The sequence below is a fragment of the Ptychodera flava genome, chromosome 6 (assembly GCF_041260155.1).
Source record: "Ptychodera flava strain L36383 chromosome 6, AS_Pfla_20210202, whole genome shotgun sequence".
Taxonomy (NCBI): Eukaryota; Metazoa; Hemichordata; class Enteropneusta; family Ptychoderidae; genus Ptychodera; species Ptychodera flava.
Window position 1 is genome coordinate 20,456,303 of NC_091933.1, and position 22,296 is coordinate 20,478,598.

The 22,296-nt window shown below is 37.9% G+C and overlaps 2 protein-coding genes across 2 annotated transcripts in view; one reads left to right on the forward strand and one right to left on the reverse strand.

The window, feature by feature from the left end:
• LOC139135106 (DALR anticodon-binding domain-containing protein 3-like) overlaps positions 1 to 22,296 on the reverse strand; it is a 56,679-nt gene that overhangs the window by 6,655 nt on the left and 27,728 nt on the right. Inside the window, exons 5-9 of the mRNA XM_070702345.1 lie at positions 21,642 to 21,888; positions 15,563 to 15,645; positions 10,890 to 11,019; positions 9,716 to 9,900; positions 3,969 to 4,037 (exon numbers count right to left, since the gene is read on the reverse strand). Coding sequence (XP_070558446.1) covers positions 3,969 to 4,037; positions 9,716 to 9,900; positions 10,890 to 11,019; positions 15,563 to 15,645; positions 21,642 to 21,888 — 714 coding nt within the window. The remainder of the gene's footprint in view (positions 1 to 3,968; positions 4,038 to 9,715; positions 9,901 to 10,889; positions 11,020 to 15,562; positions 15,646 to 21,641; positions 21,889 to 22,296) is intronic.
• The window catches only part of LOC139135105 (Kruppel-like factor 1), a 54,728-nt gene continuing 32,757 nt past the window's right edge, over positions 326 to 22,296 (forward strand). Inside the window, exon 1 of the mRNA XM_070702344.1 lies at positions 326 to 620. Within this exon, the coding sequence (XP_070558445.1) occupies positions 566 to 620 (55 nt within the window). The 5' untranslated portion in view covers positions 326 to 565. The remainder of the gene's footprint in view (positions 621 to 22,296) is intronic.

The window sequence follows — 22,296 nt, forward strand, 5'->3', positions numbered from 1 at the left end:
TATTATCTAACTTATTGAGGACAAGTTTTAATTTGACTGATTTTCGTCTGGGTTCATATGTTCACAACATTGCTGAATTGTGTCTCATAGCTGACGTGATAGTGGCGTGATCACATTGTTCAACATTTTCACGTGGTGTATGGTCAGACAAGATAGTGAAGCTCACGCTCTTTAAAATTGGAGCATGGATTGACATAATATTGGACAATTAGAGGCACATGGCAGAGCGTGGCCCTGACTGGATTGTATATTGTTAATGTTTCCTCTGACGGAGTCCAAATATAGAAATTTCACTTCTGGTATTGAATACATCCCTTCTATGTGTAGGAAACCACGGTAACAATCTCACTAACGCACCTTGGTAACACTTTCCTAACAAGCTGAACTTTCAAGGTCAAATCAGTCTCTCTTATCTTTTGGGAAATACCACATCCTCTCCCCCCTGTGTGTTTGTCCTAAGGGAGTGAGATTGAAGATCAGTGTAGAGGAAGTTAGTCTTGGCGGCAAGGTGACAGTTGGTGTACACACTCTGTGCTTTAGCACTCTGGAACAATCTACTCTACACATGGTACAAACAAGTACCTGCTCCAACATCTGGAAACCTTTTGAAACTCCCAGAGGTGAGTAAGATTCACTTTCGGTTTCAGATTCAGAAAAAAATTATCGTGAATGAAATGTAATCTAACAGTTTTTGTATAGTTGTGTTAAACTCAAGGGCAAAAACTCAGGTGAAAATTTGGACGTAACAATTGCAAAGCATTCAAATATCAGTGGCCCAAAAGTCAGGTCAAACTTTCAATGCACTAACACTTACAGTCTTCCGATCTGTCTATAATACTGGTAGTATCTGTGCTTTTCAATGAACCATCTCTGTAGTCAACATTTCCATTTCCAATGAATACGATCAACACGAATCTTTCAATTAAATTTACAAAAACTATTTGAATGCCTCACACAGAAGCCATGTTCTAAATAATTGTGTCACACTTTCCTGCTGTATTGAATAATGATATTCGGACAAAATCAATCACTGCAGTAAATTGAAGAATACTTTGAGGTCAAACTTCAGAAAGTTTAGTTAATCAGATATTTGAAGTAAAAGGGTCAGAGAAGCCTGATTATGCAAAGTACGGTAGATTCATTTTCATGGAAGAAGATATTTAAAGATTACAAAGGTGAAAGGAAATTAATAGGCATGTGTGTTGTATGAAGAAGGTGACAATTAATGAATAATTGAATTGGACAGATTCGTGAGTTGAAAAGCGTTTCGTTAGATGGGGTGAACTGTTCACATTTTGTGGTTAGTGTACACTGGCCTCAGTGCAAGGTCCTTCCAAGTATAATAAAATAAAAGAGTCATTATTGACCTATGGCTTAGACGAAATCTAGTCAGGGATTCCTGCATGGTAACGATCTGAAGTACAACATGAACGCCAGGAGAGTAACAAAGGGCAGTGTGGTTTTATGTGTTAGCTTCAAGCTTTGATACAAGTACTGCATGTACATAAAATGCATTCTTGATAATGAATATACTGCATTGGAGGGAATGATTTTTTTCCATTATATTATATTTGATGAGGAAAAAGGGAATTAATAGTAAAACTTTGGATGATGGCAAGTTGCTGAAGTCAGGAAAGAGTTCACGGGCACAAACTTTGTGACAGACACCAGTGCTAGAAGTTGAAGCACTGATTTCATAAACAGATGAATTTGGGCACAATCAATATCAATAGTTTGGTACAAATTTAATCATACCAAAGTTATAGAATCTAAATTGTATGGCACTAGATTTTTTTCAGTTTTTTGTAAGCATAGCACTGCTACACTATGAAGGTCAAACATCTTGTGATCTGTACACTCTTCATAGTTTACCTTGCAAATCAGTCTCCTTATCACAGGACACACTCAAGGTCTGTTTTCACCAAAAGCCAACAATCTTACACTTTTTCATCCTGTTCATTTTCTGTGTTGCACTGATTTGCTAATTTTTTTATAAAATGTTGTGATTTTGCAAATTTTTTAAAATTTTCAGTAAAAAAAAAATTCATCATCCAAAATGAAAGACAAGAACAGTTTTTAACAGCTGAGGTCTAAAATATTTGCTTGGCCTTGAAGATTTACAAGTTTTGCTTTAAAAGTTTCCGAAATGATTGCAGTTACATATGGCCTTGCAACCCTGGAGGCAGTAGTGGTACTACCTCCATGTTAAAACTAACCTACGTGAATATGACGGTATGACATTATATCTTATTCACAGTTTGAGTTACAATAACATTGAGAAATCTTACAATCGCAAAGTAATGTATCATTTTGTCATAAAAAATGCAGAACTAACTGATAACACCCGGGTTTCTGAAGGAGTGAAATTATGGCAGACTGACCTTCAATGGCCTTTGACCAAGATACGTCAGAAAATGAATGATTTCCAAACTTTGGCACTTCACATTTCAACATTTCGTCAGATAATTTCAAAAACGTATTTGAAGTACACCTTTTTGATTCATTGATTCACATGCTTGTGCTACTTTTGGATAGGCCTTGGGGTTATGGATAGTAAGATAAAGAGATTATTTCAGAAACTTGACTTGGAAAAATCTCTATATTTGACAAGCTTCTTTCCAAGCCACTTCCATGTGGATTAATTCCGATTTCTTTGACAATTAATGTCATTGTGGGTAGCATAGCTGGCAGGTTTGAAGATGATAAAAAATCTTACTGTATGAGATCTCTGTGTCAGTCATATAGGGATTCGGGCAGAATGTGATTCTATAAACGCTATGGATCATACATACATTGTACGATCTATATCACGTTATGAAATGCCAGATTTTACGACATGATGACAAGGCCATTGTAGAACTACCACTGTACACACACAAAGCATGCTTACAGATATGTACACCCAACATAATGGAGTGTGAAACATGAGAAAACACATGCTCCTTGGGTTTGTATTTATGGTTTTATTGCCAATCATTTCTGGTTTACATCTATCTGTCTGTCGTTGAGTTTTGCAGGAAACCTTTTGTTTTTGATAGGTGAGTGGCATGGGTATATTGAGACACAAAGAGGTAGAAGGTAGCAATTTCGTCTACAGTCAGCCATAGTTCACAAGGTATTTGACCTTCACGGCCATAGTAAACTTTGCAAGAGCTAATGTTCATTGGATTCTGACAAAACACTTTAATCAGTATCAAGACTGTTTACACTCGCAAAGCTTACTGAAACAGAGTTAAAACCTTTACTTTCCAAATATGTAAGAAGGGATAAGAAAACACAGGAACTGCAGCAAATTAGGTCCAAATCACTAGCTTGATTGGTTTACAGTGGCCATGATTGGATTTCAGGTAGAAAGCGCTCTCAAACAGATATTCAGACCCTCAAAGTTTTTTTTACTTTTTCTGGGCTACTGCTTGGGGGAGGGGGGCTCATTTTAAAGCCTTTGAAGTCAGAAAAATTTTCACAGACTTGGTTCTTTGAAAATATAAAATTTTATTTTTTCTCAGGGATGGTGGCCATTTTGAAATGTACGGTAATTTGTTTCTCTAGTACCAAACTTCACACAGCGACCCGTGATTTTTTTCTTGCTTCACTAAGAGAATGGCTGAAAGTATGATTGGGGAAAGTTTTGGCAAATGTTTAAGTCTTTCACTTTCGAGGCCCTTACTACCTTACAAGCCCTTCGTAATCCTCCATGTTCTTATGGATGAATTCATCAAGAAATCACTGTTACAATGTTAGCTTTTTGACTCCTGATGGAGGTTACAGACCTTTACAAGTTCATAAATCTCCATGACTGCACATTTGAATACATTTGAATGTGCATTCAATGAGCTGCTATGAGTGCTACGATTTATCACCATTACCTCCTGTGCAAAGAAAATACAGATCTATCATATCATGACAAATTACCTCTCTGTCTTATACTTTTGTGAGTAAGGTGAACAAAAATTTAGTGATAAACTCACCGTCAGAACGTGGACTCTGCCATAGTATGAGCTGAAATCTTGACTCAGGTTGACTAGAAAATTACAGATCTAATCGAAAACAAAAAAAGTGAGAAAATGAAACATCGAGTCAGTCAATGTCTGTTACTGGTATACAAGTCAGTTTTGGATCAATTTGTAAGTGGAGGCATATGTTGATGAGTGTGAACATGTCTATGTTGCTATGATGTGACTTGTGAACATTTATGTAGCAGTCAGAGTATTCAACAAGCATACTGGACATGTATATTCATTGTACAGCAAAGAAACAGCCATGCATGTTACAAAATACCTATGTTGTCAAGTGTAGCATTTTCCTACACAACCTATTGGCCATACAATTGTTTGTGTTGAAATCACTGAGAACACCCGGAACAAAGATATGTCTATTAGCAAAATGAGGAATATATCGTAGAGGTATACGGTATAGCTTCTAGTAAATGGCAATGAAGATATCTTGAAGGCTTCTTTTCTTCAACATGTTGAAATTGTCATTGATTCATTTTCAAATGAATTTAAATCATAGGGATATACACTCTGTAAAAGCAAACGTTATTCAGGCCGTATGATGTTACAATATCTCCCTCTCTGTACAATGAATAGCCATGGGGTCATAAGTAGAACAAGGAACAGCTGTGAGGGTCAAAGGTAAAACTATGTCAAGTACAGGTAGGAGGGCTGTGTGTCCTAATTTTTTTGAAAAGCTTTATGGGACTACATATTGTAATCTAATTCATTGACGGGAGTGCTACTGTTGCTAATAGGTGACATGCATGCCTTAAAACGATGCGATATAGGATGCGAATGTCATGGAAACTGCGCTACAGTTTGCATCGAGATATGTGCCTTGCTTGTTTTTTGGAATCAGCTGTGTTGTAGCAATGGCAACCAACATAGGGTGACCATTCACATTCTTTCCCATGATGCAACATTGCAAGGACCCGGCTGGCGCCGAGTGGTGCTCCCAGCAGCCTCTGGAGATGGTATCCACGTCTAGTGAAGTCAAAGTTTCTATGCTGGAGATTATGGTCTGATAGAAAGACATGTTTCATTTTGTGGCATGTTCAGAACAGTGCCCTACATTGAAGAATGTCGAACGCAAACCACACAATGAGTGTCACGCCACACCATCCCCAGTTGAATAGATAGTAAAAATCTTTTGAGAGGCCGCAGTTAAATGTTTCAAGTGTCACTTTGAAACTGGTAAGAATCCAGTGCAGTGAAAACAAGCAAACCGCGGCATCGGTAACTCAAAGAAATCTAAACATTTAACCAGACATAAAACTTTCTCTTAAAATCGCACAGATCAGCTGATCCCATAAATCTAACTGAGAAAAAAATTGGTTTCAAAAGATATCTGCAAGGTACTACTTGCAATTCAAGAATTTATTATCACTTTGCGGTGAATCATGACCATTGTGATTCTATATGTATTTAATACTGACTTGACACTGCCATGAAATGTTGAGTTTTTCCCCCTTGCAAGCTGTCTACATTCTTCTATTGTGTGGGTCAACAGATCATTTTCAGATCAAGTAAAATCACAGACCCTCAGTCTCTGCAAGCCCACTTCAATAGCTCCCAACAGTTTGTTCACTGGCTGAATGTGAATAATGCATGAATATATGGGGATGGCAGACGCAAAAAATCTCTATGCCTGGGTCATAAAAACTACTAGCCCATGAGCTTGGGTGAGTGGATGTGCTTGACCATGCACAAACGTACGTGACATTATGTCTTGTCAGAAGTTTCGTCGAACATTTCTGATCAAATTGTCCTCAAATTTCAAGCAACATGAAGTCATGTAGCTCTGTTCAATAATACAGACAATGACTGGTAGTGATTTTTTCCCCAAATCAGCACTCTGTTGTCCTGCAGCATGATGACTCTACTGCTGAAGCAGTAAAAATGAGTCTTCACACCTGACCCCTGCGGTTGTTTGCCAGCGCCGCTTGGCTTCCATCTTGTGGCAATGTGGTAGAAAGTACCCTCTGGGCAACATTACCTAGGGTCTGTTGCATTGACCAATCACACGACCTGTTCTGTCATGTCATGGTGGACTTTCATCCAATTCAGTAACCAATCACGCTGACTGATAGGTGATGCAAGTGTGAGCTTGCTTTGATGTGTAAGCATTCCGAAAGAATCCTGGCGCCGGACTTAAGTCTAGCAAATGACACTAGAAGAACATAACTAACTTGCATCAAACCACAAATCATACGCAGTACAGATTCCTTTCATAATCCCCAGTTACTCTAACTCCCACTCAGGGCAAGGTGGAGTGCTGTTACAATTGGTTGAAAGGGTTTGACCATTTTTTTTTGTGCTTGGGCTGCATGCACTGCAAAATTTTCACCAAATTTTTGGTAAAGTGTTGCAGAGCCTGATTTTCCTGGGAAGTAAACATGTGAATGATTTTGACCTAGCTTTCTTGGGAACAAAGAAAGGACAGAACATTCACAGGATGCTAGAAACTGCACTAAGAGATTTGGGGTCCACCGTTCATGTGTGTGATTGGGCAATCAGATTGCCTGCCATTCATAAGTTGGATACTGTGGTTCAAAATGGCAACCATTTTCAAATTCAAATGACGTATTTTCATGACAAGGACAAAATGATAGACTATTTATTTATTTTAGGAGTTTTATGTACTTTTCAAATAGATCAACCCATCCATTCACAGTAATATTTAAGAGTGTGAGCCTTTTTCTGTAGCTGAAACATCATCAAGGGCGCCCTCTACAACAAAACTTGCAAAACCAAGTACTACTCACTTTTCATCTTGGGGACAAAACTCGTAAGTTCATTGCTTTTGCATGATTATCATGTTTGAAGCCAACAATTCTTTCTATGATACAGTAGATGGTGGCTGCCTTTCTTGCGTTGATACTTTCTGTGGCACATAAAATGCACACTTAAAATTTCCTTGGTGGTATCCATTTGTGAGTTGGTGATTTTGACAAAATCTGTCAGCAGCCACTGGCATATCCCTGAAGCTGTGCTTTCTAATAAGTAGCTGAGCATTTGCAAGTGTTGTGTTGTTTTACATTGTAAAGTTCTTGTCTTATCAAATTTTGTTATGATTGGACTTCAGATATGTTATCACAATATGTGACAGATTTTTTTGTCGTTCTGAAAAATACAATGAGATTTCCACTTATTAGAACACAACACACTCGTTTCCCTGTCATTATAGAATACAAGAAATACCATTGGCTCGACGTGGAGGTATTTCTATGAAATACCATGATAGAGATATCATATGTCAGACTCCAATGTGGCAAATTCACGTGAACAGACACATCAGAATTTTCCACTGAGAGATAACATCTGCTATGTAGGCGTGAGATGGCCCGACAATTGAAAATGATTTAGATTAAAAAGATATCCAAATAGTTCATCTTTCTTTGCTCTGGTACAGCTAGTAAGCTTGGGGTTGGTCATTTTGAAGGCTAAATTCATTGCACAGCTCAGAGTTACTTGAATATTACAACAATTTATGAACATGCCTTGATGGTGATCATAAGGAGGAAGTCTGATATGCATCGTGACTTCGAACAGGAATGCGCTCACGACTATTATGCGATGATAAAAAATTTTTCTTTTATGAATAGAAAACTTTCTTAATAGTTGGAAATGACACACAGCATTTACAGTCAGATGAGGGAAGTTAAAAATCAGTAATATGAACCCATAAATGATCATATAGAAAATCCAGCTAAATGTATGTGCATGCCAAGACATGTTTTTCGTACAGCTCGGTGCAAGTCTGCAACATCACGAGGTTTATCTTGAGAGGCTTGAATCAGAAGCACTTTTCATTTTTAAGTGGCTTTCTTATCAAAATATGATGAACTCCGCTGAAATTATCTACTTTTGAGTGATCTCAAGTGTCAGCAATACTTGTTTGATCATTCTGTGAATCATTCCATATTCCATCGTTCTGCCTGTAGCCTGTCAAATTTGTTTGCAAGCTCCTTGGCTGATAGTGCTGAGCACACTGAGACCGCACCACCGCCCCTCTTTCTTTCACCAAAATATCGACATTGTGACATACCCCTTCGGTACATAGCCGCAAATACCACAAAAGAGACATCTTTGATTGTGCCCACATCCAATCCATCAACCAGGCTGTCTCATGAAATATGACAATAGATAGATACTGTGCACAATAAATCTCAAACCACAGTCGATTTTGTTTCCACTGCCTTCACACAAAGCAAACTTTGTTATCAGAAGAATGTGATGACACAATGAAAAAGTTCACTTATCAAGAGTCGGCCTGCCATCGATAGAAAGGGAAATTAACAATTGCTGGTACAGCTGATGTTTATCGTACTTTCACCATGAAGAATGAGACTCGCGCGTGAAAAAATTGTCATGTGACGTTTGATGGGGGTTCTCCTACTTGGGGCATCAATGATGAGAGCTCTTCAACAACTCCACTTCATCATTTACTTTCGGTACAAGGAGCACTCACCTTTACACAGTTTACAAAACCATCACACACTGACCACTTTCTCCCCTTAGTGCTTGGACGCTTTTTTTGGACTGAACTAAAAATACTGTTATTATCAGGTGATGCTGCACTCTACTTTGTGGGGGATATTATTGTATAACTGATGTGAATGCTGAAACCCTACATGTGGTTTGTTTGTTTTTTACTTGTTTGCTGTTTGCACTGCACTGTAAATCAAGCACGCTATAATTCAAGAAATCTAGTGAGGTTTGTGCACCGTTTTCTTGCTGAGAAAATGAGTCCTGAAGAAATGAAGAAACCGGAGAATGTTTAGACAGATCAGTGCTGAAAAAGTTGTCCAAAAACAACGTTACACAAAATAATAATCTGCTAGTGATGGCATTGCCTGGGGATGGAAACAATCCAACAGAAGGATGGTTGGTTATTAGAAGATGCAGAAAGGCATCTATGCAGTGGACACCGTGTAAAATGTGCTGATAAAATTAACAAGATAACTGTTTTGACACTGAAAGTGTTTCTGTAGGTAAGCGTAGAAATCACTGGATGGGATCTCTATTGGGACGCCATGCCATGGGCAGGATGAAATATATACTAAAACCTTTTTGAAGTTAAGGGTAAAATATACTACAAGAAGAATGAATTAAATTGTCAGAAAAGTACATTTCAGTCACTCAATGAGGAAATATATCAATTCACACCATCCTGTCACATGGTTTTCTTCACTGCATATGCCCACAACTTTGAAGAACTTTGAATAGTGTGAGTAAATTCAATCTAAAACAACATAATCAACCATTATCCCTGAAGTGTTCCATGACCACAGATTCCTCAGAAATACTTATTAATGGTAAAATGCACGAACTTACTGTGCACATAAATACTGAACTTATGCTCTATGTTTGTCTATTCATTTGTCCATATTGTATGCCTTTTCGGTTTAAATTCAGTGTTAAGAGTGACCTACAATATAATCAAACTTTTGAACTTGGACAACCCTTGATGACGAAAGAAAATAACACCAAATACATATGTGAAGTACGCAGCTGAAGGTAATGAAATAACTGAAAAATTGGGCAGTCATTCGATATTGAAATAATTAGATTCCGGTAGACTATAACTGCGCATGGACAAAGGTAAAAGCCCTGTCATGAACTTGGATCTGTTGCTTAGTCAATGGTTTAGCCTGCATGAAATTTCATAAGAATGTCTCAGTTTTTGGTCAAAAGTGTACAAAAAGTTGCAGACTTACTCTATGAGTTTGGATCTTTGCGTGTGGACTGCTAGAGGGCTCATGTTGACCGCCAGGGCCGGCGATGGTCTCTTTCACCAGGCTAGGATAGGGTAGGATGTAATGCAATAGTAACTGCCATTCTTCTTCCTCTCTTAGCAACGTGAAATCAACATCAGCAACATCTGGCAGGTCGGGATAAACACCTAGGTAGGGGGAGGGTGATAGGTGAGGGTGAGAAATTGTTTATCAAAGATGGGGACATGCGGGGACAGATTTCATAGCGGTGAAATCAAAGCAATGACTATATGCAGTCATATCTCATGTTACTTCAACCACAGATCTTCTGAAAGGAAAGGGGTGAATCTCACTGATAATGTGTTTATCTAAACAAATGACACAGAATGTTGCACGGGCTGGAAAGCTTTCGCTGAAACCACCTTTTCCGATGAAGTTGAGATCACAGTGGAAATTATCATGCTAGTACAGACTGAACCTAAGTTGGTTCAAGTTACATTCTCTCCCAAAACCTCCATACTGGAAACAGCCAAGTTTACTGTTTGTGGGTTTTGAATTTACAGTTATTCTGGTGAGACCACTGAAAAAAGAAATACATGTGAATAATATGACGATTCCTATACCTCCATATTGTAGGTTGTTACATTCAACAAAATGGGTTCATATAGCACCTTTTTTGAAAAAAATGTGGTACAATGCTCCAGTTTCCGTCAAAATGAAATAAATCAGAGGTGCTTGTTATGGCGTATTTTCTGAAGCTTTTATCAGGTTAGCTCGAGATCTCATCATTTTTCATGAGGTTGTAGGGTTAAAACAACATGGTTTAAAATTGAAAAAAAAGCTTTGGCTACAAGTGACAATTGAATGATAAAATGTGTACAAACAGAACTGAGATCACATTCTGCTACTTGACGGGTAGGATTGCCGCAAGCTCTGTCTCCAATCTTAATGCACACACAAAACATAAAATGCTATCAGCAGCTTCAGCCGTAGAAAGGAATGCAGTGATAGGTTGTTGGTTTTTTTACGGATGGATTAAGACGCGGGAGAAAAAAAAAACACTTCAAAAACAATAATATGGAGCCATAATCTGAGCACATCTACATGTATGCTGAAAAGACTTCACACTGCTTACTCTCAATCTTTTATGAGCAAACACTTGAGACACTCTGCCTACCTTGCTTGCTTGCCTCTTTGTAATGAGCAAACAGCGTCGATAAGCGGGCATAGTTATAAATTACAAATGAGCCGATCCTGCAGTCCGTCTTGCCTACACTTGTACCAGTCTGTGATAAGTCCACTTTTACCTGTAAGATAAAAATCAACAGGAAAAAAAAAATGATTGATCTCAAACTGTTCAAACACCTTGTGAAAGTCACATGAAGCTATCTGACAGTTGACAGCCCAAACTACATTGATATATTTTTTTTCTCCCCAATTTCATATGCTTTACCACTGGATTTTTGTTTTAGTATTCATTTTCATCTGTAGACATTCACTGCAGAATTCTGCAATGCTTATGGTAGATTATGCCTCAGGGACAGATATTCGGACTGTCAAATTTTTCTAATCCTTATCTGGTGCTTGTGGGGTCTCATTTAAAAGCTCCTGGAGTAAGAAAATTTTTTACAGTCTTAGTTTCATGTAAATCAAATATCTTACATTTCCTCATAGAATTAACACTGGGATCGCAGCCATTTTGAATTTCAAATATCAGTTGGGTAATTTGTTTCTCTAGTACTAAATTTTGTTCGGTGACCCCTGATTTTTATTCTTTATTTTGTGAGAAAATGGTTGAAAGTTTCATTCAAGAAATTCGGGTCTTTAAGTCTTTCACTTTTGCAGCACATACCAAAACCAGAAGAAACCTAACAAAAATCCTTGCATTAAGGAAACCTGGAAAACAGTCGACAAAACCTGTTTGAAATACAAAGGATATACCAAAGTCTATCAGATAAAGGGTTAACCTTTTGAGGGCTGTCCTTTTCCCCCACCAAAATTTTGTTGCAACATCTTACCAATTTTTATGAATTTCTCTGCAATTTTTTTGATAATTTTGGACCAAATGGACATCACTTTCCAATGGCTACAGCTTTTGATCAAAATTTTGGGAAAATCTGAAAAAAAATTTGACTGGGTCATATTTTATAAAGGTGACAAAATCTGCGTTTGGTACTCAGAGGGTTAAAAAACAGGTTTTCTAGATAGTCCACTAAGGCTTGTGCAAGTTGGCTATTCTCTGCATCATGTCCCTTTTACAGCTACTTCATGCTTGCCACTTGAACGAACCTGATACATTCATACCTAAGGAGAATTTTTTCCAACTTTCACTTGAAGTTTAAGTACGCTTTTGATGTAAAATAAACATTAAAAGCGAGTGGCTAGAGAAATGTGGCAAATTTCATTTTGAATTTACAACGTCCGGTACCATTATCAAACCAGATGATCAAGACGGTGTACAAGAGCCTATACCACACTGCTTCACTAAAAACCAAGACACTGACCTGTAGGTCACATGACATACTAAAGAAAACAGTAAAGTTGTTCTCCTCGTTGATTATACACCTTTTGAAGGACACAAGTTGGACTTCACTCACCTAATTTTTCTACGTTAGTTACTGCTTTTTCAAGATTCGGTCAATCACTCAAATTTTGTGCGTGTACATACGAAAATAAAAATTTCATCAGGGAAACGTCTTAGCATATCCAGCAACTTTTCAACAAAATTTTGATCTTGTTTATGAAGCAGGATCCATGCAAATCAGGCAATATGTCATTTCACACGCGATTAAAATGCCCCATAAAACACAACCTTTGCAGTACTGGACCACTGGGTCGGTCTCTTTGCATGACCTTTTGACCATGTAATCCTAAATTCACATGGTTTACAGCCAGCCAATCACTCTCACAGAGCTTCAGGGCCGGTATTTGTTGGGAGACAATAAAATTTTCATTTGAAAATTTTTCTAAATATTCATATGGCAGATACCTACAACATTGCATTGCAAATTCACTCATTTTCTACATCAAAGTACTGTATCATGTCTATGCCATGGCATCATAGTGAGTTTTAATAGGATTTCCCGCCATCTGCAAGTGAAGTTTGAAATTGTCACTTATTCTTATGATACATTTACCTCTATTGAGTGTGACGGTGTATGTTTGCAGAAGTTCACATTGCACATCTATACACATGCCTAGGCTCATGATACCCAGAGACATGCAGACGCATGAGCCAAGGTGATACACAGAGTTTATCGACCTTCAAACACCTTCTGTTTCACATTTATAAAATACAGTCTGGTTTTGTGCACAGCACCAAGCAAATGTATTTCTAGGTGTGTATGTATGTGCCCCTCCATCTGCATGTGTATAAGTATATGTGCATGTTGAGATTCTTTTCCCACGAGTCGTCCACAAACTACTTGTAGATTGTTGAACCAGGTTGCAGTTTTTTACCACAACTTCATTATGTTAACTACATTTCCAACAAACAATCAGAATCGATACCAATCGACATTATTGTCCAAAATAACTCGTGACTCCCGGAGATGGCATGACTACTACTGCATGTACTGTAGGGGTTAACTGCACTCAATGTAAACACTTCCCTGTTTAACAACTGCTTACACAGTAAAGGTTGTAAAAAAAAGCCATAAAAATCTGCAATCCTGAAATACCTTAACTGTACACTTTCATAACAAGTCACTGAAAGTCTTAACGTTTGACATTCATGAAAACAGTCATTTTGTTCGCAGTTTTAGCTGAATTTCGATGATTGACAAATCATGCGTGCTTTGTTAATGTCATTTGAATGTTTATCCATTTGAATCACATCCGTCAAGTACCAATGTAACAGAACAAATATCATTCATTTTTCCATCTTGCATTTGATCATGATTTTTGAAATCCTCTGAACATAAAAATTCCCCAGCCATGAAAAGCTAAATATACGTTGCGGTAACTTATTTCAGATTGCTTGATCAAATGCCTTATTTTATTATTCTTCAGCACCAGCTAGCTGTCTCATTAACATTTTTATTGGGGTAATTTACTGCCACATTGTAATCCCAAAACCCAAAACTAGTCTAGGATCTCTCCTCGGTTACCGTAATACGTTACGCTCTCACGGACACCTACTCCGGTGGGACCGTAGCGTTCACCATAACCGAGGAGGGGTCCCAGACTACTTATCAAAACAGGACTGCGGTTATAAGTCTATCTGAATTATATAGATTTACAATAGGCACTCAATTCATAGAGTATGCTCGAGTGTTTTACAATTTTGAAAAACTAACATAATTTTGTTGGTAAAACAGAAAATATCGGAGCTGTCAGTCACAGTAACTCAAGCGGTTCAAGTTAAGCTTGGTGCCACTAGATTTTAAGTTAAAAGTTTAGCACTTCCCAACAAACCTTAAAGAGACAATGTGGGTGATCTACTGGATGAAAATTATCAAGTATCTTTGTGGTTGTGAAGAAGTTTTGCAAATTGAGAAAGTACAGGGGCCTACATTTACACATGATAGACTGCAACAACCTCTTCAATATGTCAAGAGTTTTTCCACAATATTCAATGCTAGCATTCAATGCCAACAAATGTAAAAATCACATGAACGGCTGAAGGATATTGACCTTACAATATTCCTTATCATTATGAGCATATGCAATACCTGTAAGCGGGTTTTTATCACAGTGGCTCACCTTTATTGCTGCTTTCTCAAAAATACCAAACAAGATCATCTGATCTGGAAATAGCATCACTTTATTACTTTGGCCTCTGATCATTCCAAGGGAAAAGGATTGATCACGCATCCCCTACTTTCAAGAAATTACAGAGTCATGCAACATTTATATTGTTCCTCACGCCTTACACAATGCTGATCGGAAGAGGGGGTTGGACAAAGTGGAAGTGTTCTGTTGAAAATGCTGTTACAAATCCCATTATGCGTATGTGATTACTCATAGCAAGTGAATTGCTTTTTCTAGCCTAATAAACTACAGAAAGGTCTTTTATACTTTCGGTCTATGACATGTGAGAACATGAAAAAATTATAAAATAAACTGAATTCTAGTTGATTTTTCTGTCTGTGACAGGTTAAAAATTTTGATACAAACAATAGAAGTGTAACTATTGACATTAGTATAACCATACAGCAGGTCTGATCATACTTGTATTTTCTCGACATGAGTTAATTTTTTCTTCATCAGATGAAAACATGATTGATTGTACCCTGTATGTCGATCACTGCAGGGAGTCAGGTCACCAGAGACCTTTAATTAAGAGGGTAAATAAGGGTACTTTGTTGATTTTCACAGCAATAAAAGCTATTGGAAAATCATAGACTGATACGGATTATAAACAACAGGTGTCCAATTCAGCGCAAAGGAAAATTACGCCACACAGCTTAGCCATGAAGACTTTGAGTGGACAGGGCTTGCCTTCCTGCAACAGACCACCACACTCATGCAAGTCTGAAAGTTACTATAAAGTGGACAAAGGAAATTAATAATAAAAAAAAAAAAAAAAAGTCTGAAAGTTACTGATTATAAAACTATGATTTCAACGAGGGCACTGCTCTTAATTTAGCCACATGTGTTCAAATTTCACTGTCCTTACCGTTAAAAAACCAAACACTCTGCTTTCAACAAGTTTAAATTAGTTTTCTTCCCTCCAGCAGACTTGCATATCCCAGATATCAGTTTGCACCACATGCAGGGGGGGGGGGGGGGAGGAATTCAGAAAAACAAACGGAGGCACATTTGAAACACTGTCACGAGACACATGATTGCATGACACTCCACCTACGATGATACTGAACTGATCACAACGTTTTCATCAACACTTACGGGGTTCCTGGCAGTGGTGCTGAGAAGTTCAAACTTGATGGCAGCTAAGGTCATGGCTGTAATAGTGTTTTCCCACCCTTCACCTGTAAGATGACAACAGAATATAGGACAGAGAAATTTACTTCATAATAGATGAAATGAGAAATTTGTGATGTTGAGGTGGATGTTGAAAGTGAAATACTTTGAAAATTTGAGAAAACTGAAGTACATCCCAGTGCCTGTAAAACACACTGTAGAATTTCTGAACAGGGCATCTTGCATCTTGAAAGTGTCGGTACCTTTTATCACAGGCATTTCTATATGCATTTATCCCCTAATTTCCGAATGAACAAGATCTACCACTGTTGAAATAGAAATGGAATGTACCAGTTTGGTTTTTAAGGTGAACAATACATGGCGAGTGGAAAACCATGGAACTGACTATATCACACTATGGAGCTTACAAAACAACTCCCAGCTGTTGTTGCACATTTCTAATTCTATACAAAACTTCTATGATGAGATCTGTTCACTCTCTCAAACAGCGCCTGATCAAAACACGTCAGAAAGCAACAAATGCGAAAACCAAATCTGAAGGAAATAACCACCAAGTTAAGTCAGTCTACAAAGTAAGTTTATGAGCTAAAGATCAAAAACATCAAAAAGATCCTGCAGTTTTCCTACATTTTCTTAAGAGAAAAGCACTTTTAATTCAATTTTTGTCAGTTTAAAGTACCTTTTTATACTACAGGCATGAATCAAACACTGTTACCGTGGCAATATCCATGGGTGCTATTTTACTGTGCCATAAAACTCTGCATATATGATGTAATGCAGTCAGAGCCACCTGCTTGGTTAGAAAAACACCACTTGAACAGAGTGGTAACTGTTCATATTCTGCCAAATGTACTGTGGCAGAAGGCCAACATGACATCACAAATCGATCACCTGTTCATCCAATGACGCAAACATGAGTAACTTTTGGTGGGAGCTCTGAGGAACTCTGCACGGTGGAAATATACATTTGTATGGCATTACACCCTTGAAAATGTTGTTTAGGCTAAATCTTAGACAGGGCTCCAAACATTTCACACCTACAGCGAGATTTCTAGCAAAATATTGTACATTCATTGACAGATTCACATACATATTCAAGTTCAAGTATACCGTCTCAAATCATACAAACTTGGAAAAATGTTGATTCAAAAATCAAGAAACAGCAAACACTTGTGAGTGTTCTTGTTGTCCTGCATTATCTTTGCTAACAGATATTGTCAGATTATAAAAGTCTAGGACCATTACTTGATTATGGTTTATGTTGCCTAGATAGACCCTAGACCTGGCTTGCCTCCATGCCTCTGACCAACTCCTAGCGGGTCGGAGGCACGGACGCAAGCAAGGTCTAGGGTCTAGGCAATGGTTTACACTACTACACTTCCTCCGAAATGTTTCAGAGGATGCGTATAGCGTACACCCTGACGGAAGAAAGATCCTTGAGTACCGGGTAGATCTGAATTGATGATTCAAGAGATCACTGGAGGAGGACAAAAATAGCACACAGACTTTGATATGTCACTGCACTACGATACTTGGGTTGCACAATACAGTACGTATCTGCATTGTGATGCATTGTCCTGGTACTGTCCTTGATTGGAATCAAGCAAAGCACACATCGGCAAATATTCCCCCCAGACATGTCCAGGACATGAATAAACAAATCCGAAAAATTACAGACGGTTTGGCGATAGCAGATATTTGTGAAATGCAGTGGCAGGTCTATAGGGCTACTATCATTTGTTAATTAAAAGTCTTGTGCAAATATCTGAGACAAAGCTCTCCGGAGATACTGGATGATTATGTTAATTATTTGTCCTTGCCAGATGGAACATAATTGTACATCACATGATTTAAATTATAGTTATCTCTGCAATTAAGAATGATACAGTTCTATCATTTTCAATCTTTTTAGGCTAAAACTCGAAGTTAAGAAGCATTTCTAATATTCTGCATGTCATTGAATGCAAAGAAGACGTTAACTTCAACACTGTCGTGTAAACTGCTTGCAGTCAAATCTGAAGTATTTTTCTTTATAAATTCTACGGTATGCTCTGGTTCTCCTGATAATACCAGTCATTTGCCAAAAGAGATAATAGATAATTCATATTCATATTTACATTGTTTTTATTCGGGAAAACAAACAAATTTCTCCCTCTTCTAGTATTACCCGACAGCCATAACTGGCAAACACAATACACTGTGACGAATTTTCCTATGTTATTGTTACTATAAAATTAATTCCAATGGAGACAAACAATTCAGCTGTCAACCATAACTGGCGATTTAACTCATATACAAATTGTGTCAACAATTTGAATACGAGGTATTTCAGTGTGATTTTAAGAGAAGAACTTGAAACTGCATTGTCAGTGTTGCCGCCAGGAAGCGCCCTTGCGACAATGTCCCCAAAACAGAACCTGTTGTCCTGCACTCGTGCATACTGCGGGTCACCTCCGGCGCACTCGTGAGTCGACTGTGATGGGTGTAGTCTACAAGTAATATCTGTTACTAACGATGATCTTCATTTTGCATAATTACTTTGAGGCTTACTCAACTTACTTTCGGAACTAGCTATGATTTAATTAATTAAAACCCTGCACTTGATATCATAATTTGCTTGAATGTAGTCCATGTGAACTCTGATTTGCGGCAGATATGGTATACTGCTTCAATTGCCTGAAATTCAAGCATAGCGACGCAGTCCCGGTAGCTTGAATTTTGTTCAGTGAAACTAATGTGTTACAAAATAACGCAAAATTTGATTGACAACTGCTTGTTGTCCCCGAAATGTACAAAATGTCCCCCAAAATAAATGGTAGCTGGACACAGTGTCCCCTGATCTAAAATTCCTGGCCGCAACACTGCATTGCACAAGCAAAACATGAGCAATATGAAAACTCATCAAAAGTTCACATCCAATGGAGCTGTAATGAAGAGGTTAATGCCATTGAGACTGCTCTCAGTATCTCACTCAAAAGATTTTCTAACCCTTCCAGTGAGGGTATGAATTCATGAAATTTCTTTCAGTTGGTTGTTAATCTAATAAATGCTATATGTTAAATTTTCCTGATCCAGTCTTAGAGAGCTAGTGTGCATCGGTGACACATCACACTAGCTGTGATGCCTCAGCTCTGCTGCTGGTCCAGGTATAAAATTGATGATTTCAATGTCTACACAACAGTAGACTGTTCGGAAAAGGTAAATCATCAAATGATGAAAGTTAAACCACGGTATTATGGTATGTGTCTGTAAACTAAAGATACAAGAACACCCTGTTGTATAAACGCTGCAGGAAAAGCAAGTGAAAGTCCAAACTTGCCTTTTTTTATAGAACAGCCTTTCACTCAAATATTGCACTTTTGGAAATTTCACAACTTCATAACTGTTACCATAGAAAAAAGACACTCATTTTGCTTTGTATTGAATTTTGCAGTTTGCAACCTGAGCTATATTCTTTACTTGTTGCTACGAAATGGTTCCCTCGCAGGTCACTGTAAATTTTGCAATTGAGAAATGCAAATATTAACCACAAAATTTGACTTTTTTATGACGGAATGGATATGACTTTAATCATAATGCAGTGCAGTTGTATATTAGTTAATGTATAGACCTCTAGGAGTGTTGATGATTTAAGTGAGTATTTTCAACATTGTAAAATACATGGCAGAGATGCTGGACTTGGAAAATGTTTCTATATTCTTGGGTGTGGTCAAAACTGATTTGTTAAATCAATATTTTTGGTTGGAGTCCTGCTTTGATTGGGATTATCCTGATTGGTAAGTCACTCTGATTTAGATTATGGACAAGAGAATATCTGGCCTTGAGGCAGTGATCCTATAAACCTCTAATCTGATTAAAATCACCCATAAATATGTACTCGAATCTTGCCCTCTCTAGTTGAACGTCCTTTCATGAATTATTCTGTAACAGCTGCATCAGCAGGCCAACAACGGTATTTAACTCATGAAGTTATGACTGACCTACCCTAACTTGTAGACCCGCTGTTCAGTAGTAGGTAGTACCTTGACAAATAGTTGGAAATTGTTATGTAGATTATTATTGCTCTTCCAAAGTACATGTAAGACTCAAGTTTGTAGATCTAAGAGATTGAATGAAACAGACGCTGATAATTGAATGATGTAACAGAGCGTAACACTTCGCTGCGTAACTTGGGGACTTGCTGGGATGTGTGACCTTTGACCTGTATATGAAGTGCACGGCAAGGTACACATGTTCATTTCAGGGTCAATGAATTGAGGTCAGAGTCCTGCAGGCCCTTGTCGTTGACTTTTTAGAGGGTACAAATGTGTAGGCAGACCAAAGCATCCCAGTCTGACCTGGTTTAAATATGTGTATAGCCCTCCCTGATTATACTTGCCAACTGTACTTGCCTTGGACTACTGGAGCTAGGAAAGCTACTGTGTAAGCCCAAGCTGTCTGTCAACTGAGCTTAGGGTGATGTTTACTAGTTTGCAGAATATTTACTCTTAGCACATCTGCACCAAATTATTTTTACAACAAAACAACAAAATGATGAGTAGCATACATATATTCAGTTTTGTGAATGATATGTAAATCTTTAACAAAGACTACGTGCTGGTTTTGGCATTCTCTTTTGTTTGAAATCAGATAAAATCAAGTACTGTTTTTACAATCTTACAGCCAGATGGGTCACAAAATGTATGCCGAAACATGAATAATGATTTGTAAGTGTAAAGCTTCAGCTGAACCTGTAACCTTCTTTCATTTACTGGCAGGGTGAGAAATATCTTTGATTCCAGAGTTCAGTCACTTGACTCAGAAGAAGTACTGCGTGAAGTTTTTTGTGTACCAAAAGTACATTAAAATTCAAATAAAAATTTGAGAGTTTTGCCAATAACCAGGTGACCACCGATGACTGAGCACTTTCTACATGTCGCGTAAAAGCAAGATGACGTTTTTCCGTGTTTAGAGAGCATACTGCATCAAAAACATAAACCATCCTACAATCAAAGATGTACTGTTTCCTCTCATTGAAGGTTGACACTACAAAACACCTGATGAACTCGGTGAGGTATTTTGACATTTAAAGCCGACTTGTGTAGTAGACATGTGACCTCACTTTGACGCATTAGAGGGAAAAAATCTCAGAATTGCAAGATAATGCTTCGACATCTGCTCTGACACGACCTGGAGATGACAACATCAACGTGGTATTTCCATGGTGATCTGATAAAGTCAAATATCTCATCACTCAAATGTGACAAAAAGTAAATTGCTCTGAGTGGCACTGTATGATAGGATGAAAAAAAAGTAAACTTTTTTCTGTTGTTATTCTGAAAACAACTGCATCAGCATTGGTGAGTAAAAGCCTTGCTCATATTCACCAGTGACTAGATGATATGTTAGACCCCAGACAGCAATCTGTGTTCTTTTTTTAACCCTTTGAGTGCTGGAATTTTTTCCCAGTAAACTTTCAGTACAACATTTTACCACGTTTTTGAAAATTTTTCTGCAATCTTTTGGATACTTTGGGACCAAATAGACATATATTTCATTTGCTACAGTTGTTTATCAAAATTTTGGCAAAAATCTGAAAAAATTGACTAAAGAATATATTATTAAAGTGACAAAAGTTGACTATAGTGCTCAAAGAGTTAATTTGGTGGTTTTGTAGTGACCACTGAGAATTTTTAAGGGGGCCCAACCAGTAGGGAAAGCAAATTAAAACTGCATTACTGCAAAAACGATATAGCGGTGTGACAACATCTGTATAGTGTCTAACAGCAGTTCTCTGTAGGCAAATAATCTTGCAAGATGCAGCCAACAAGACAACACGCTTAGCAACGAGTGTGAATAACATGAGTGAACCAAAGATGCCACTAATGCCTAGAACTCATGGAGATTAAATGCTTTATAAATCTCCTTCATTATTATTATGATCAATCATCACCCCTGCTCTCATCATCGTTTGGTTCAAACCCACTGATCTCTTTTGTTGCATTCTGACCTGTGAATGGGAACCGGGGGGGATGTCAAGGTGCACAGAGAAGGGCAAACATACCTGACACGGCCTTTCCGTACTTCATCACCCATGCTTCTCTCATCTGAGTCTTCCTGAGTTGCAGGAACTCCAGAGCGTCCATCAATGGACTGGCTGCACCAGTCTTCCTGGCCAATACCGGGCCATAGACCAAGTGTGAGTTCTGGCAGTTTTCTGTCTCCTCCCCAAATAGTGTCTGCCTCACAATATCCACTTGCTGCTGCACAAAGGCCCTCTCGTAGTTGACAATGTGTAGGACATGTACTGGCTGTAAGAAAGAAATATGACAACATACAAATCTTTGAGTACAGAATACAGTAAACTTTCCAATGTTCACAACTAATAGTTCTAATACGAGTGATTTTGACTGTATGACCAAGATATCTTCATATGTTGTAAAGAGTTGAAATAACACCCTTTGACAGACCAGTACAGTGACAGATAACATTGTCACATTTTTGTTAACCACTGTCTGTTGTAGGAAGGGGAGGGCAGCTATCTAATAGCAAAGCAACAACAGGGTTCTTTATTGTCTCATCTTATCCACACACACACACACACACGTACATACAAACATATACACATATCGTACATACATACATTCATACATATACATACATACATACATGCACATACACATGTATACATATATACATATACATACATACACATAACT